This window comes from Salvelinus fontinalis, chromosome 8 (assembly GCF_029448725.1).
Source record: "Salvelinus fontinalis isolate EN_2023a chromosome 8, ASM2944872v1, whole genome shotgun sequence".
In the NCBI taxonomy this organism is placed as follows: domain Eukaryota; kingdom Metazoa; phylum Chordata; class Actinopteri; order Salmoniformes; family Salmonidae; genus Salvelinus; species Salvelinus fontinalis.
The window spans coordinates 9,944,271-9,963,250 of NC_074672.1; the positions used below are offsets into that span (position 1 = coordinate 9,944,271).

The 18,980-nt window shown below is 41.1% G+C and overlaps 1 protein-coding gene across 7 annotated transcripts in view; it reads left to right on the forward strand.

Annotated features, from left to right (window-relative positions):
* The window catches only part of LOC129860506 (sodium channel protein type 8 subunit alpha-like), an 88,202-nt gene extending 69,547 nt beyond the window's left edge, over positions 1-18,655 (forward strand). For all 7 annotated transcript variants that reach the window (XM_055930937.1, XM_055930940.1, XM_055930942.1 and 4 more), the window contains 6 exons: positions 3,891-4,013; positions 9,685-9,969; positions 10,332-10,523; positions 10,826-10,930; positions 11,632-11,902; positions 12,305-18,655. In XM_055930937.1, coding sequence (XP_055786912.1) covers positions 3,891-4,013; positions 9,685-9,969; positions 10,332-10,523; positions 10,826-10,930; positions 11,632-11,902; positions 12,305-13,455 — 2,127 coding nt within the window. In that variant the 3' untranslated portion in view covers positions 13,456-18,655. The remainder of the gene's footprint in view (positions 1-3,890; positions 4,014-9,684; positions 9,970-10,331; positions 10,524-10,825; positions 10,931-11,631; positions 11,903-12,304) is intronic.
* The last annotated feature ends 325 nt before the right edge of the window (positions 18,656-18,980 follow it).

Below are 18,980 nucleotides of genomic sequence, written 5' to 3' on the forward strand. Positions count from 1 at the left end.
TGTGACATACCCCCACCCCCTCTCCCCCCTCCCTCCCTCGACCCAACCCCCACCCCCCTCCCGTCCTCCTTAAAGTCTTACGCTTCCTCTTACCCCAGGAATGTTGTGAGTGACCTTGTGCTGAGGTGATGATGTAATGATGGTGGCAGCCAGTTGGTAAGTTTGGTCCTCCAGACTGGCAAACAAGCAGTCAGTCCCTCTTATAATGCTGCTGTGCCTCACCGAGTCTAGGTCGTCCTGGGTAGTCCGTCTGTTTGTGGCCTGTCTGTGACTCTACTGTCTGTCATTGTCACTGTGATGTCTGTGGTTTGGTTTGGAATTAACCACGTTGTCACTCTGTGGGCACCATCAGAAGGGGGACACCATCATTGCTTAAGTTTATACGAGCATGAATTACTCTCTGTGTGTGTGTGTTTATCTGTTCCACATACCTTTTGTGTTTTGATATATTTCTGTTGAGTTATATTTTCATTGGCCTCTGGTTCTTGATTTGTATTTTAGAAATGTGAATAGCAAATGTGATACAGTAGAATTACTATGAGAAGACTTACGGAACCCTTGCTTTGTTTAGCCATACATTACTTACAATATACCTCTAGTCTATTTGGTCCAAAGTTGAAGAATAGATTTTTATCAAATCAGTTGCTTTACATTGTTGAGAAAACAGTCAGTTACAGTACACCGCTATCTTAATGACACTTTCCTAATAATACAGTACAGTATTTCTTTGTGTACCCACATTTTTATGCAGGACTCAGCATTCAATTACATAGCCACAGTGCTGTAAGGTAGAATCTAGATCAAAACAAATCCTTCTAGTAAAGCTAGTATCCAGTCGAGTTTGGGGATGGAGTCGTTATGTAATAGTGGAATGAGGCTGGATCCATCCATCCATCCTTTTATTTTATAAGACATTTAGCCATTTTCATCATTGTTGTTTTTGTTCTGTTTGATTTTAGTTTCCGTTGTCTTTCTGTTTTTCTTTCTGTTTCTGTTCCACTGTTCCTCATTGGATCACAGCCCAGAGATGTGATTGGCCTTGCCTTGCAGAGCTCGACGCTGATTCGCTGAGGGCTGCCACACCCACACAGCAGGCCCCTTGATCTCTAAGGGGGAGGGGCACTCCAAGGGGTCAGGCTGAGGCTGAAGGTGACAAATACCCCAAATACTGTGACGGTAGAATAAAGGCAAAATCTTTATTTTATTTTTGCATCTGTTTTAAAGAAGCACAATGGAAATAAGTCAGTGACTTTATTGTGTTATCCTTGATGTGTGTGTTTAAATATTTAAATTTAAATTATTTATATTTAAATGTATCATTGCCCAGATCATACAGCTTTCTGGGTTATTATACAGCTATACTGATTATTAACAAATGGGATGTCCTCAACTAAAATAATTGAGCTAGCTAGAATCTGATGGAATCGTGTGTAATATACAGGTCATACGGAGTCCTGGAGACTCAGGAGCCCTTGAACCACATAACCCAGAGATGACTCATCATGAGTCATGAGTCCAGTGGTGAGTTCCATGCCGATAGCTTCATCGCTGTCAACTGGAATGACCAGTGTGCCATTGTACGTAGTATATCAGTTTTCATAGACTGTAGTACCGCCAATGGCCTTAAAATCTAAATAAAGATTTTGCCTTTGTTAGAATCCCCCCTCTATCTGTGACTGGTCTGGTCAGCTTTGGATGTTGTGTTCTTTGCAGTGAGTTTGACCAGTATGGTCTGGTTGGCTGGTTGGAGGTGCCTTCACATGTTTTTACTGTCTACCACTGTTTTCCCTTTGTTAAGGAACTGGTGCCCTCTCTCTTCCCAGTCTCACCACCTGAACAATGGCAGTGTGAGAGATCGGGCCAAACTTTTTGTGTTTGCCGTTCTAAGAACTATTAGATGGACATCTGTAACGTTGAGTCAATGAGATACTGTAGTAGCATTTAGTCACGTCAGGTCAATTCTATTTCAATTCAGGAAGTGAACGGAAATTACTAACGATGAAAGTTGACATTGGAATTTCAGTTTACTTCCTAAATTGACTGAAAAACATTGCTCTCCTCTCTTCACTATATGCCTACTGGTTCTGCTTTCCAGACTCATGGCGCTCCGACCCCAATTGTGTCTGAGATACAACAGGAAGTGGCTACTGTACAGGCCTACTGGTCACAGCAGCTCCCCTTCATCTTCTAATGACAGGCATTGCCTCCTTGAGGTTACCTCATCATTTCTTAACACCCCTCCCTCGCTTCTATACAGTGCATACAGTATGTGCTGCTGCCTATTGATCACCAGACTCTGCTGTTAATGATGACTCTGCAAAAGCTCCCTTTCCACTGAGTGTCTAACCTGATGCTTGAACTTAGTACCAAGGTTCCTAGTCCATTTCCATAGGTTAAAACAGAGCTTATTTAAGAATGCTGAGAGTCTGAGGCACAGCTCTGGGCTAAGCACTTACTGAGTGGTCCAATGCATTATTATCTAGCTATATTACAAAGCCTCTGAGATGGAAGCAATTAATTTGTTGACTGTCGTTACGTTGCCTTTCTATGAATGATAAATGTGAAGAATGATGACTAATCAATATTTAAAGTGTCAAGTTTACGTGAATTCTTTGTGTTGATTACAGACAAGTCACTGCTGTAAACTTTTCTTTTTGGCTAGTGTTATCCCCCAAAATCATGTTTGCAAGTACAAATAAAACCTGATCAACGCTCATGAATCTTAAAAAAGAAATGTATCCAAATAAAAGAACTCGGGCCCCATGACTGAGTGGCAGCTGCGGTACTGTGTGTGAGAGTGGGGGAGCAAGGTGGAGCTATTACCAGTATTACTTACCCCTGACAAATCCTCTCAGTACTTCACAAGTGCATAGCTTAGGGGTTGATTTGGTGTTGGGCCATTGTGTGTGAGAGTGGGGGAGATGCACCCGTTTCTTTGAGGTTGTGTGTTGTTACCTGTTCCTGTGTGTAACTCTACTGTACTCAGTGTCTCTCCAGTGGTCCTTTAAGTGCCATCCAGTGCCAAATAACTAATGTGTCCAATCTCCCCTTAACCCTCTATCCCAGCCCTTTACTACTGTCAGTGTGTGGTTAACTGTATGAATTGTATGTGCCTCCTATTTGATTCTAATGCTGTGTGAATATAATAAGGAGATTTTTGGCAAATCAAAATGACGTACATGTACATATTTACCTGTATTCTTTCTCTTAGGTTCCGTTAAGTTTGTCTGTCTTAAATTATATGGGATATTATGCCTCAGCCGAGAGCGACAGACATGGAGAGACAATGTTAGAGGGGCCAGGGTAAGGTTCTACAAGTCTGTTGGGTTTTTATATTAACTTCTACAGGTTGTAACCTCTCTCCTTTCCTCCCTCCCCTCCTCCTCCTCCTCCCCGGTCCCCTTCGTTCGCCTGTCTGTATCTGTACTGAATCAGTCGTGTGCTGTGGCAAAACATTTTGGCCTATTTTTCCCTTCCTTTGAGTCTTATGTATTTCTCTTTCTCCTCTTTTTCTCTCTCTCTCTCTCTCTCTCAACCACAAGTTTCTTTGCAGGTACAAAGGAGTTTGTCAAGTCTCGTCCAACTGCCCTTAAATAACAGAAACAAACCCCTCCTCCTGCGGCCTACCTACTACTGCTACTAAAACACTACGCACATAAAACCTATACTAAACATTGACCTTCTCTCTCAATGTATATACATATATAAATGCAATATTATACATGTATATACATACATATAGATTTATGTGTGTATGTCAAGCAACTCTCTCCACCCATGCCAGCCCTATTGCTCCAAGGGCTCTCGTCTGAGTCTCTCTTCTACTTTTAGAGAATATTCTCACTACTTCTAACAGTTTGGAACTCTTTTGCTTCTCTGTTTGTGTGTAGGTGTCTATAATCAGTCTGGTAGCTAATGCACTGGGCTACTCGGATCTAGGTCCTATTAAATCACTAAGGACACTAAGGGCCTTGAGACCCCTCAGAGCCTTGTCACGTTTTGAAGGGATGAGGGTAAGATCCTAAAGCTAAGCAGCTGATCCTTACGCATGCCCATTCAACAGTTTATTAAAGCATGCTAGAAACTGAAATATTTTCAAAAAGTAACCAAACTCGATTTTTTTTAATGACAAAAAAATGATACATTTATTTATTGGGGGATTTTTTTTATAGAAACTTGAAGAAAATAGTCAAGACAAGAAGTCACCTTTTCATCCACACAAATCCTGTACCATACTTTACACATACAATTTATATATAGATATATATACGCACACGTCATGATGCAGCTGGAAGTGTAAAGTAATGTTAAATATTAATGCTACAAAGTTATACAGTATTACCAGCAGAAACTATTTCCCTGGTTTCAATTGAATAAAAAAATATAAATGCTAATTCATATTTTCAGTATTACTGCTATGTACAGAAAGAAAAGAACAAAAAAGAGTGAACTAGAGGGATATGTCACAAAGCTGCCTCATCACATAAAAACTAGAAAAATTAACTATTATTTATTTATTTTTAGTTTTTTATGATTGGCTCGAGGGATAAGATCAAATTAATACTAGTCAACACTACATGTCAACAAAGCCAAACTACATACCATTTCATAGAACATTTGAATCAACAATTGGCTGTTCATTTGGCCTGATTCTCAATCTCTGCTTTAAATCGAGAAGCCCCCCTCCCCCCTACCACCACCTGTCCCCAGTTCCCCTAACCCACCCCAACTCTCACCCCAACCACTATACTCACCCTATCATTTAACACATCTATCTGGCACAGAGAACAACCAGTAGGAACCAGGTACCTGGTGGTAAAGACAGGTTACAACTGGTTGTTGTCACCCGTAGTCCCTCTTTCTCTCTATCACATGTAGTCCCTTTCTATCTCCCTATCCTTGGATTGGTTGCGTTGTCGTCTAGTTTGAGCTTACCACCCTCTCCACCCTCACCCTCTCCTGAAGCCTCGTATGTAAGTGCAGCACTGTGCAGCACCCCCTTACCTCTACCCCTGCCTCTCCTCCTAACCTTCCACTGCTCACTCCATCTTTGCCAAGTAGATCTGCTGGGCCTGCAGCAGGTCTCAGTCTGTCTGCTCCTCTCTGTTTCCTGCTTGTCCAGGATCTATCTGCATCATCAGGGACTGAGAAAGAACCACACATACACTCCACACTCACATTGTTGTGGGTTTGAGAAGAGAATATTTTCTAAGCTTCTGCCTGTGTCATTGTGATTATCACTTTGTGTGATGTGAAATGGCTGAGATGTTAAATGGCTGAATCGCAGAGGTGAGTTAAGTCATGTCAGTTAGTCCAATGTAGACCAGGGGCTTGAAACTCACGGCCCATTGGCCAGATGTGGCCCGAGAGACGATTTAATGTAAATGCAGACCAGATTCAGTATGTTAGCTTTTTCGTCTTCTTCTTGACCCTAAGGCAGAAGCTTAGGAAATATGCTGATAGGCTGCCATCTCACCTAAGGCATTACTATCCCCATGTCATAACACAATATGCTACATAGCAACTATACTGCAGGTCTTATAGAGCTTCCTACTTCCTGCTTCCTGTTGCCTTCCACTCCCACAGGAAGTAAAACTGGGAGGCAACATTGTTTAGCACACTGGAGCTTTCTCTTATATCTCATATTTTCTTATATAATAGGTGTGGGTTGGGTGGCAGGCAGGGCTAATATTATATTAAACTATAAGGACAACACTCGTCTTTCTTAACCCCTAGACAGTCGCAGAGCATTTCCCCCATTCCTCTTCATAATGTCCCAAAAATGACAGACCAGGTTTAGTGGCTTAGACGTGTGCTATGCACTACTGTTACTACGGTACAGGAGAAGTTAGCTAGCTAATCATCAATTTGACTGACATTTCTGTTCATACTGAAGTGCCCATTCATATTAAATATCCAGTGGCTAAATATGAGGATGACATCGCAAAACTTTTAGGCCCTGGATAGGCTTTATGGATGTAGGCTACTATACTTATGGCTACTATACTATTCTTATGGCTACTATACTTACTTTGTTTGGTTTACTCAGGTATGAGACTAGCATTGGATTAGAAGGGTTTTATTTCTATGGCGGCTAGACTGGTCAAATTCCAATGTCATTTTTGGGCGAAAAATGATGGTACATTTTTTAAGGAATGTTGTAGTCAAACATTGCATTGCCCCTATGAATGATCTCATTCATTGGGTGTGTGTGGTAGGAGGTGAGGGTGGCCCAGTAGGCTAATACCTGTAGCAGTGAAATAAAATAAAACACTTTACTTACTCACCTATTCAAGACAATGTCTATGTTCATCAATTGAGTTGCTATTTTGTTTTGAAAACTTGATATTAAAATTGACAAGTCAAAGTAGTAAATAAATGGATAGGGAAGTACGAGAATGGAGAGATGACACCGACAACCATAATAATGACAAGAGATTCTGGAGAGTTAGAATGTTGAGAACTCTTGTTGACTTGAGCTTCCTGGCTGTGGTCATGGAAGGTTGTGTGATGGTGGAGGCCAATGCAAGTCAACAGCTCTGAGAGAGGGCAGCATAACACAGCTTTACATTTGAATATATTGCACTGCTTAACATGCAATGATGCAATGGGCTGTTCCTACCTACCTGACTGCCTATGTTCACTTGTTAAATGCTATATCTTTAAGTATGCTGCTTTGTAGCCTCATTTTTTACTTTTGGAGCAATGCAATGTACTGTACAAGCATGACACAGTCGCCAAGTCACCCTTACAACTGTCTCACTATATATTATCTAATGAGCTTGCTCTCTAGTCTTTGGTTGCATTTTCAATGTTTAGTTCTAAAACATGTTTTATATTATTCACTTTAAATGTAAAACAAACAAAACAATACCTTCCAGCTGCATCATGTAAAAAATGTGCAGCGGACACGTTAGCAGGAAACATCATGAGTTACAGACCAATCACACAGAGACCTTAGAACCATGGAACCTTAGAATTGACTTCTGAGAACCTTAAAGCAGATGTCTGAGTTCTTAGAGCAGAGGGACTGAATTCTAACTCTACACCATCTATTCCGGACTGGTCTTGGTTTGTGTTAGATGGTACACAAGTGTCAAATCCACTTGTCAGGTAGATATGTAACATAAAGACGAGCAACATTTTGGGCGGTTATCTCTTTATCTCTCTATCCAAAACATTTCTCTATCTGTTTATTTATCGATTTGAACGGTTCTTGAGATTGCACAACAATGCCATCCATGTAACAACACGCATGTACTCTAATTGCCGATGCACATTATGCACTTTTGAAAGCCATTTTCCCTCTGCTTTGAGAATATATTTATAATATATGATATATACAGGTATATGTTATATATGATATAAGGCATGGCCAATTTGATTATATAAGGCATGGCTAATATTACCTTGAATCTTTGAAAACAAGTTAAATTATACTACCTCAGTAGGAGCAAGTAGTTCCTTCTCTCAGCACGTGCAGTGATATGTGTTCTCTTATGGGAAAGCAGTGATATGTGTTCTCTTATGGGAAAGCAGTGATATGTGTTCTCTTATGGGAAAGCAGTGATATGTATTCTCTTATGGGAAAGCAGTGATATGTGTTCTCTTATGGGAAAGCAGTGATATGTGTTCTCTTATGGGAAAGCAGTGATATGTGTTCTCTTATGGGAAAGCAGTGATATGTGTTCTCTTATGGGAAAGCAGTGATATGTGTTCTCTTATGGGAAAGCAGTGATATGTGTTCTCTTATGGGAAAGGTGGGAGGTGTGATGTTAGCGAGATGATGCAGCATACTGCTAACTCTTTACGCATCGTGATCGTTCCTCTCAAAAGGTAGCTTTTCCTTCACAGCTATTTCATTTTTTCACAATAGATTCTTACATGTATTATTAGAGGTCCAAGAACAAGCCTTCGGCTAATTCAGCTATTTCAGTAAGCTATTTTTATAATATTTTTATAATACTCACACAGACAGAAGTTGGCACCCAACTACCTGAAGCGTCCATTCTGGCCATATGGTGTTTATCCAACCCCCGTGCCATAGCAGCCAGTTAGCAGCCAGTAGCTCCATATGCCATAATCATTCAAGAGGAACAGTCAAAAGCCTGTAGTTAACACTTCCAATAACATGTAGAAAGAGAGTACCTATGATGTCATAATTTACATGTTAACCTCTAAGAGAAGAGTTAACCTATATTTTTGGTTAAAATAAAGACATCCACTTATGCTAAGCACTAAAAGCATTCGTAAGTAATATTCCTCCAAGAACCAATGGGTAAATCAATAAATATCCATCATTGACATGACCGTTGAACAGCTCCCAAAATCCCTGACTGTAGCTTTAAATAATCATTGCAATGTCCTGCACGTTGCTGAGAGAATTCTGCTCCTGAAGCTCTCGTTCTGTTCTCTGTCTGCCTGACTGTATGCAAGGAGGGAATATGGCTCCACAAAACAAGTCTGTCTGCTAAAAACAGATGACATGCATGCTTAGCTCAGCTGTGTGCCTGAGAGCTGCTGGTCTGGTCGGCCTGCCTAACACTGTTAGTGAGCTAGTGGTAAACCCCACTATGCACTACCCTCTTAGAAAAAAGGGTTCCCGAAGGGTTCTACTTGGAACCAAAAGGGTTCTACCTCGAACCAACAAGGGTTCTTCAAAGGGTTCTCCTTTGGGGACAGCCGAATGACCCTTTTAGGTTCTGGATAGTATAGAACGCTGAGCTTAGTCCACGTCAGTGTATGGAAGGCCGGTCTGTCCGGATGCTGGGTTGTGTGGAGATAGAAGCTATAAAGGAGGAAATGGGGGGGCGGGGGGGAGTGGGACGTAGTCTATGTGTTGTCCCTCAAATTGCACCCTATTCCCTATATAGTGAACTACTTTTAACCAGAAAGTGGACTACTTTTGTAATATAGTAATGCGCTATACAGTATAGGGAATATGGTGCTATTTAGGATGCACCCTATGGATCAGAATGCTTTCCATTGCATTGTGTTGAAATGATAGTGTTAGTCTGGGTGGAGGGTGTTTAGAGCCTGTTTTATGAAAAGGGACAGAGGGAGGGAGGGTGGTGAATGTTTGGGAAGAGATGAGGCCGCATACTGGTGTGGCAAAACACTTGTAGTTCAATTTGTTTGACAGTTATATGCTCACTCTAAAGGAAAGTGCGGCATTTGTGCGCAGACCCCTTAGGCAATCCTAGCTGTGTGCTCGGTCAGATCAAAGACTATTCGTTCTAATTAGAACAGAGCTGATACTGCTCTTTCACCGTTATACTATATATGATTTTACTAAACTATACTATATTATACTGTAATATACTATATGATACTGTACTACACTATACTAGGACAATACTGTAGTATACTGTGCTGTATTACATTATACTATACTGTACAATACTACAATATACACAAACATACTCTAAATTGTACTCTAACTATATTCTTAACCATACTGTAGACAATACTATACTTTATACAAATATCATAATAACGTTGAAACACAATTTGTTATATGACTCCAATAATAAAACATGTCAAATTTAATTTCGCTACCACTTTCTGCTATAAGATGCCATAACAGTATGCTGCTGCTCTGATGGGGGTTGATAGGTATCATGGAGTATGTTTTGTCTCTCACACTGTTCTATCCTCCTGTCTCCTCCGTCGGGTCGGGTCTAGGTGGTAGTCAACGCCCTGGTGGGAGCCATCCCCTCCATTATGAATGTGTTGCTGGTTTGCCTCATCTTTTGGCTGATTTTCAGTATCATGGGAGTCAACTTGTTCGCGGGCAAGTACTACTACTGTTTCAACCAGACCTCAGAGGATAACTTTCTTGCCACCGAGGTCAACAACAAGACACAGTGCCTGGCCCTTATCAATCAGAACTTCACTGAGGTCAGGTGGAAGAATGTCAAGATCAACTTTGACAATGTTGGCGCTGGATACCTGGCTCTGCTTCAAGTGGTGAGAATGTCACTTCATCCCCTCTCTCTCTCACCCCCCCCACACACACGTCAGTTCACTGTTTTTAACCTATTTTGTCATGTTGTGTCTACTCTTCTCTCTTCCTTCCATCCTCTTGCACAGTGCTCTGAGGCTCTTCTCTCTCCCTCTATTCCTCTCCTTTATGCGTTTGTCCATTTGTTGGTTCTTTATACAGTTTTCCACATGTCCTCATTTCTTTCCATGTACAAGCTCTCCTCCAGGACACACATCAAATTTGGGTTTGAGTTCGACATTTTTTATTTTTCTTCATATGACAACGAGACGCAACTTTTTTTGTGCTTTGAATATTCTAAGTTAATTGGATCTCTTTGCCTCCAAAGGCGACATTCAAAGGCTGGATGGACATCATGTACGCAGCCATAGACTCCAGAAGGGTGGAGGACCAGCCCATCTATGAAGACAACCTCTACATGTACATCTACTTCGTCATCTTCATCATCTTCGGATCCTTCTTCACCCTCAACCTCTTCATCGGTGTCATCATTGACAACTTCAACCAACAGAAGAAAAAGATAAGACCTATTTTCTCTCTTCCTCCTCCTCATCCTCCTCTTTTTGCTAAATCCTATAGCATATTATATACATAATATAAAATTATAATGGCTCAAACATGCTTATAACATGTTATAAAGCATTATACCTGGTCATATGAAAGTATCACAGTTTAATGTAGTTATTTACACTGTTTGCATACGGCTCTGAATGTGTAAAGCAGCTAATGGTATTGTTATCAACGTTTGGCTAATGGCCTAGTGTTGTATTATTGGTTAGGGTTAGGTGTGGGTTGTAACCAAATGTTTGTGTGTCCCTATACTTTGGAGGTCAGGACATCTTCATGACAGAGGAACAGAAGAAGTACTACAACGCCATGAAGAAACTGGGTTCAAAGAAGCCCCAGAAACCCATTCCCAGACCACAGGTTGGCTGTTGCTCTCTGCTTTTATTAGCTTGGCTTTTTTTATGGAGTGATATTGGTGCCAACAGTTTGTTGGCAGTAATATCACTCCATATTTGTTTAGCCAGCTCAACACACAGTATGGGACAAGGCTCGGTCTTTATGGTGTAAAACACTGCCACAAAAGAATGAAATCAGTATTGTCAGTATTTCATTGTTGACGGAACACTGAATAGTGATATGGAAAGATGACAGAGACTGTCGCCTTGTTGCTAGCGCCTACTCAACTTTGCAGTTTTCTGTTGTTTTTAGTGGGGTTTTTTTTGTTGCATTATTTGAACTATTCTCATGTATTTATTTTATATGACTTATACATAACTGCATTGTTGAGGAAGAGCTTGCAAGGAAGCATTTCACTGTACTGTTTACACCTGCTGTATCCTGTGCATGTGACAAATAAACTCTGATTTGATGTTAACACTGAAATATTGATTTCAATCGATAACATATTGATTTCCCTGCGATTAACAAAATGTGTGTGTGTGTCGTTGTTGTCGTTGTTGTTGTTGTTGTTGTTGTCTGTGTGTGTGTGTGTGTGTGTGTGTGTGTGTGTGTTCTCTGCATGCGTACGTTTCTGTTTGTGTGTGTGTGTGTGTGTGTGTGTGTGTGTGTGTGTGTGTGTGTGTGTGTGTGTGTGTCTTGCTGTTGTCTCCTTGTCTCTACAGAACTATATCCAAGGGTTGGTGTTTGACTTTGTGACCCAGCAAGTCTTCGACATCTCCATAATGATGTTGATCTGCCTCAACATGGTCACCATGATGGTGGAGACAGACGACCAGTCGGATGAGACGGAGAACATCCTCTATTGGGTCAACTTCATTTTCATTGTGGCTTTCACCATCGAGTTCGTCCTGAAACTCTTCGCCCTGCGCCACTACTACTTCACCAATGGCTGGAACGTGTTCGACACGGTCGTGGTCATCCTGTCCATCGCGGGTAAGTGGAGTCAGGCTGTGTAAGAAGTGTGAGGCTGTGTAAGAAGTGTGAGGCTGTGTAAGAAGTGTGAGGCTGTGTCTAGAATGGCACCCGCTTCCTTATGTAGTGCACTACTTATTGACCAGGACGCAGCGAAAAAGTACATTCTGTGAGCACTACATCAAAACGCACTGATTTGTATCCGCAACAAGTCCGTTTTGTGGAAACAATCCGCTGGTGGGAAAATGGCAGATTTTCTTTATGCGGATTGTAGAATATTCGCATGAAATTCTGGAGCCAATTGGATGGAAACGTAACTATAATTCCAAAAATCGTAGAAGGGAAGAGACATTTTGAAGGTAGACACTGGGAGTCATTTCTGCTGACTGTGTGCTCTGTCTTGTCTACCTTCTCCCTCCACAGGCATGTTCCTGGCTGACATCATTGAGAAGTACTTCGTTTCGCCAACCCTTTTCAGGGTTATCCGATTGGCTCGAATCGGCCGCATCCTGCGTCTGATCAAAGGAGCCAAGGGCATACGGACTTTACTCTTCGCCTTGATGATGTCACTTCCAGCCCTGTTCAACATCGGCCTCCTGCTCTTCCTGGTCATGTTCATTTTCAGCATCTTCGGAATGTCCAACTTCGGCTACGTCAAACACGGGGCCGGGATAGACGACATGTATAACTTTGAGACCTTCGGGAACAGCATGATCTGCTTATTCATGATCACCACGTCTGCAGGCTGGGATGGTCTCTTGCTCCCCATCCTCAACTACCCTCCTGACTGTGACCCAACCATGGAGAACCCAGGTGCACCGTCTACAGGCAACTGCGGCAACCCCTCAGTTGGCATATTTTTCTTTGTCATGTATATCATTATTTCCTTCCTTGTCGTAGTCAATATGTACATCGCCATCATCTTAGAGAATTTCAGTGTAGCGACAGAAGAGAGCGCCGACCCGCTCAGTGAAGACGACTTCGAGACCTTCTATGAAATCTGGGAGAAATTCGACCCCTCTGCTTCCCAGTTCATCACCTTCCAAAAACTGGGTGACTTTGCCGACACCCTGGAGCACCCTTTCCGCGTTCCCAAACCCAACACCATCGAGCTGATCGCCATGGACATGCCCATGGTCAGCGGCGACCGCATCCACTGCCTGGACATCCTGTTTGCCTTCACCAAGCGTGTGCTGGGCGACAGTGGGGAGCTGGACATGCTACGCACGCAGATGGAGGAGCGCTTTGTGGCGGCTAACCCCTCCAAGGTCTCATACGAGCCCATCACTTCTACACTGCGCCGGCGCCAGGAGGACGTATCCGCACGGTGCATCCAGAAAGCCTACCGCGCTCACTTGCTTAAACGGGGCTTCATCTGCAAGCGCAGGCCCAAGACCAAGCTGGAGAATGGTGGGACCAACAACGAGGAGAAGAAAGAGAGTACACCCTCCACCGCCTCTCTTCCCTCCTACGACAGCGTGACCAAACCTGACAAGGAGAAACAGGAGGAGAACGAGGGAGAGAGGAAAGAGAAGGACAGAAACCAAAAAGATGAGCGGGAATCGAAGTGTTAGTTAGGGTTCAGTGACTGTCATTAGCAAATTAAGACACACAACGAGAACAGACTCTGAGCCCAACAAACAGACAACTGTATAAAAAGATCAATTGCAAGTTAAAAAAAATGTACGAAAACTATATAAAAAAACATGTTTACGGACTTAAATTCAATACAAAATGAAGGATCGAGATTCGTCGTTGGATACTTAGGGTCGGTTGAAGAAAACCACCGATGGCGATGTACATGTTGCCCACGATAAGGATTTAGTTAGGACACCATCATTATCACAAAAGGATTTTACTGCCTAATGATGAATTTCTTCTTTATATCTTGGAAATAATGTGAGGAAGAACCATGATAATATAATTAATTATCAATAATAACTCAATAATAATAAAAGTGTGCCCACCATTGACATACTACATATTACATATATGTTGGGTATCGTCGGGAAAAAAGGGACAGAAACCCCTGCAAACAAAATGGAGGGAGATTTATTGGAGCAAATAGTCTCTTACTGCCACCACCCTGTGTGGACGAGCCCCTGCAGCGAAAGGTCCACCACTATGGGAGCACCCCAGGAGTGGAACGGAACGGAACACTACAGAACCCTCTAGAACTGTTCTACCACGCAGTCTGACTGGGCCTCTGTAACATCCAGTTCCTGTACCGTCCTTCTTATCAAGGAAACACATACAATAATCAACATCTAAGCAAGTTTTAAATACGAAGAATGAAAGATTAGAGAAAGAAAGGAAAAAACCCAGAACAGTAGACAAAGGGTTTTTACTTTTCGTTTGTTTGTGCTGAATATACTTGCGTCTTTACATTATTTGAGCAGCAAAAAAAAGAACAAATAACGTTTAGCCCATGTCACACTTGCCTCTTTTCATCTTCTCTCTCTTTGTTATACCGACATAATGGAAAATACATTTTCTACATGAGCTTTCACACTGTCACACTGGGTAGGGGGCATTAGTCAGCGTTTAGACTTGGGCTGAAGAAGGGCGGGGACTCGCTCTGACCGACTGAGTCTCAGATAACTAATAATTATTGTGCTCGTTCAATGCATAGAAATGACTTGCATGAAGGCATGTTTTGATCAGGAATCATGCATGACGTAATCATAGTCCACAAGACACTAATTCTCTGACCACTACAATGGCTTGACCATACGTTTGAGGCCGTCCACTGGAAAAATGTATATGAGAACTATAACTGGGAAATGATTTATATATATATATATATATATATACATCTACATATACAATATTGAAGGAATAAAGTGGTATGACCTACCCTTTATTATAATGTTGCTTTTCAACTGCCAGACCAATCTTTTTATGAAGCCCGTTGGGATTTTAACAGGGGATGTAGTGAGGCACTCAGAGGCAAAGTTTTATTCAGGCACATTTATGAAAAATAGAAACTAGAAGGGTTTTTTGCTGCTCTGTTTGTACTGAGAGGGATAGGGAAAGTTGCTGCTGAGTTGTACCAAGAGTATATCTTCAGAATGAGGATGCACAGATTTAGAAAAAAACTTTTCAGACCATTCTAAAGAAACCAAATCTGGGGCTTAGCAACATACCTTGATTTACCTTTTTACATCCAACGGTTGCCACCCTTGCCTGTGTTACTATGGTTACCAGTCTTAGCTGTGTTACTACGGCTACTCCCCTTACCTGTGGTCTCCAACCAACTCCTTGTTGTTGTTGTTGCTGTGGCAGTACGAACAGGCAATGTTTGATGCCATATCCTGTATAGCCATATCCTTTACAGATTTGTGTGTAGCGAGCTCAAGTGTCAGTTGAAATGTTTAATTCTCCTCCAATGCTTTGTCTATCTGTGGACAGAGAAGAGAGAGTGTCATCTGTAGGGGGAGATGTAACAGATTTTGAAACAGCTGTTTGAAATGTACTAAAGATATAGTGATGCTTCCATAGATTCGTTCTTCTTTTCATATCTGTTTTATCCACTTCTGTCCTCTGTCACTCAGTTAGTTCCCTTAGAATATTGTTCACTGTGACCCAGTGGTACATCAATGGCCTTTTCCAGACACTTTGAGTTGCCAGCTCTGAAGTAAATAGATGTCCTTCTCTGAATCTGATGTCCTTCTTGCAGTGCAATCATTCTCAGAAGAAAGTTTGAATTTTCGAGCAGTGAGAATGTATGTGGCATCTATAAAGCAGCATAGATGCATACTGTAGAAGTAACATAGAGGGCAGATAGAGGGTACATAGAGCAGCTGCAGCAAGGCATGCTCAGTCACTCCTGGCATGATGTGCTGTGGGACTAAAAGACGGTCGGCCATGGAAGGTTTGTAGAGAATAAAAACAGATCTGATTTGATAGGCTTAATTAGGGAGCTGGAGGATGGTATAACAATGGACCAATGGAGAGACTCGACAGATCCTCTCCCGGACCCTCCACAGTTTCTAGACTGACTGCCATGAATGAAAATGATCAGAGAAAGTAAAGATGGCGAGCCAGAGCAGCAGGGAGAATAGTGATTTTGTCTTCTTAGGAGTGAGTGCTGAAAGTCCCATGTTTGTCAGTGTATCATTGCGCTTTGTGGGACCGCTTCAACACTGTTTGTAGTGTATGGATGTTGGACCCAGGCTTGCGTCATCATGTCATATGCTAGCAGGCTATTCTTTTATTGGTCACCTGCTGTATGTTTGATAAATGAAAAATCTGCCTGGGGATAAGCTCAAAGTGGCGTGAACCGTCCAACCGTAGTTTCTCACAGATTGTCTCTGTCTCTTCAGAATAAGAGTTTGTTAGACTTCTATCAGATAGGCCTTGTATGATCAACTCGTATCAACTCATGGTAAGTTGATTCATGATTCACAGTAGAATCGTGCCTTTAAGAACACGTGAGGCGTTTTTAAAGGCAGTTTGAAGCTACTACGACTCAGATGAAACAAGATGAGAGAGCGAGCGCTAGGCCAGGCCAAGCCAGCGTAGGCCGAACCAACGATACGAGTCAGATCTCTGTGAGTGACAGGCAGGTTAGACAAGATGAGACATAATATTAACACTTCCTCTTTAAGGTGTCTGCTGTTAGTTTTTTTACACAGGCGTGATGGTCGGTCCTCTATACAAACAAACAAACAAACAAACGGATGCCTGGTCGGACAACAACCTGGTATCTACGGACACACCATTAAAGCCATTGTGGTGTGTTGATTGAACACTGCCTGTACCCGTACCTGATATCCCCATGTCCTGTCTATTATAATACTATCTAGAGGACTGTTTACAATATGAAGACATGTCTCCAGATAACGATAACGTCTGTTTGGCTGCTGCACACTTAAAACCAAATACATTCCCGATTGATCGTTCACTGACGATACAACCATAAGAGCAAACAATGCCATCCAATTTTAACCCGTGTTCATTTTGGATGTGATGTTTTAGATGAGTGATGCATTGATCATTGAACTTACTTGGAGAGAGAAAAAATGAACAAAAATAAGAAATATATGTACAGTGCAGGCTATGGTGGCACAATCACTGAAAAGGAAGGAACTTTTTGAGAGAAACTATAAATAATGTATTATATTCTTTTATTTTATCGGCATGCTTTGTTGTGTTTTTTGTAAATACGGAATTTTAAAAGGTTACCACTAATAATGTAAAATGAAACAATAACAGTATAGAATGGCTTCCAGCTATGCCCTTTGTCACATTTGTTACCTTTTGGATTTTTTGAGACACTTTTCACTTTGTTGACGGAAATTGAATGAAATATAGATATTATATAATACAAAAATATATATACATGTATACATATATATGTCTATATGTATATACATATTACAAAAGAACACTGTTTGTTTGTCACATTTGATTTATGTGCAACATGTTCAGTGGATGTCTAAAACTGGTTGGTTTCCAGCACCCTACTGTATGTGTTGGGAAATAGCTCATACAATGTCACTGGAGCTGCTGCCATGGATTGTAGCCTGATATGATTAGAGGTTTATGCTACCAGCACATTTCTCACATTCTACTGCAAACTTTTCATACTTTTTAACCTTCACTTAACAAACACAAACACATACACAGAATAGACACACACACACACACACACACATTCAAATTGACACACAACTATTCACTCACCAACCTAACTAATCAGTCATTTGTCCCAACAAGGTTGGATGTGACTGCCTCTTCCAGTGAAGATGGAGTATGTCTATCCCAACCAAGGCATAGTAGATCTGTCTATAGATATACGCTCTAGTACCTATCTATCTATACATAAGGTATAGCAGGCCAATCTATCGTTACGTGTCAATGTAAATGTATCTATCCACACTTACATCCACAAAGCCTATTAGGAGTAACTACCCACACATAAATACAGCCACACAACATCAGTACTGTTACAGTTCAACATTTCAATGTCTGATCATTTGTGCTTCAATCGTCTCTCACTTTTACTTTGAATGATTTGTTTCTAATCTAGTGTTTATCTCCACTCATTGGCATGTGCCTTTTTCTGCTTTTTTCTGTGATTTTTGGGAAGATGATGATACCACACTTAAATGTTCAAAACTGTGTAAGGAGGGAACAGGTGAGGGTGGGGTGGTCGTTGAGTTGAAACGTATGGAGCACAACGTATATCGGGGACTCGAGCCTACAGCATGACACCGTCTGTTCGTACCATACGACGCGAGGAGTCAGAAATTATACTGCCGAGGATCAGATCATCCTAACAACTATTACGAGCCAGAAAACAAACTAACACCCCACTTCTTCTCTTTTAGATAGACTCCAACAATGTGATGTTACCTAACAAAACAGCTCAAACTCAAAATGTTATGTTTCTTGTGCTTATGTGTGTCACCCACTTCTATCGCTTGTGAAAAAGCAGCTTGCCTTCTATATTTCTGTTCTTTCCATCTGAAATTTATTTTTGTATCAATATTGAATTAATTAAATTACGGGACTTTGTTTTATTTTTTCTTTCTTTTTTTTTTGGCATGGATTTATTACAGGCTTTTTTCTTTTTTTGCTGAAAAATAATTAAAAAGTGCTTTTCAAACTGTTGTTTATCATTTGAACACCGTGATATAAAACAGGATATATACAGTAAGATGGTAGTGATGCACAACCACTTGGACTCTTAGTAAGAACTTATGAAAGATTGTCTTCATTTGAGCACGAACCTTTTTATTACCAATAAAGCAGCCTTCCAGTTACAAACTGTATTGTCTGTGGGTTATTTTTAACTATAGATCAAGATTCAGAATATCAGTATTCTACAGCACAGAAGATTTCTACAATATTGAGATTTATTAAAGCAATTGGTTGAGATTTCAAAATATTTCCACGTGCAGTGTCTTCGGAAAGTATTCACTATTCCACATTTTGTTACGTTACAGCCATATACCAAAATTGATTAAATAGTTTTTCCCCCTCATCAATATACACACAATACCAAATAATGAGACAGCAAAGACAGGGTTTTTATAATTTATATAAAAATAAAAAAAACTGAAATATAACATTTACATAAGTATTCAGACCC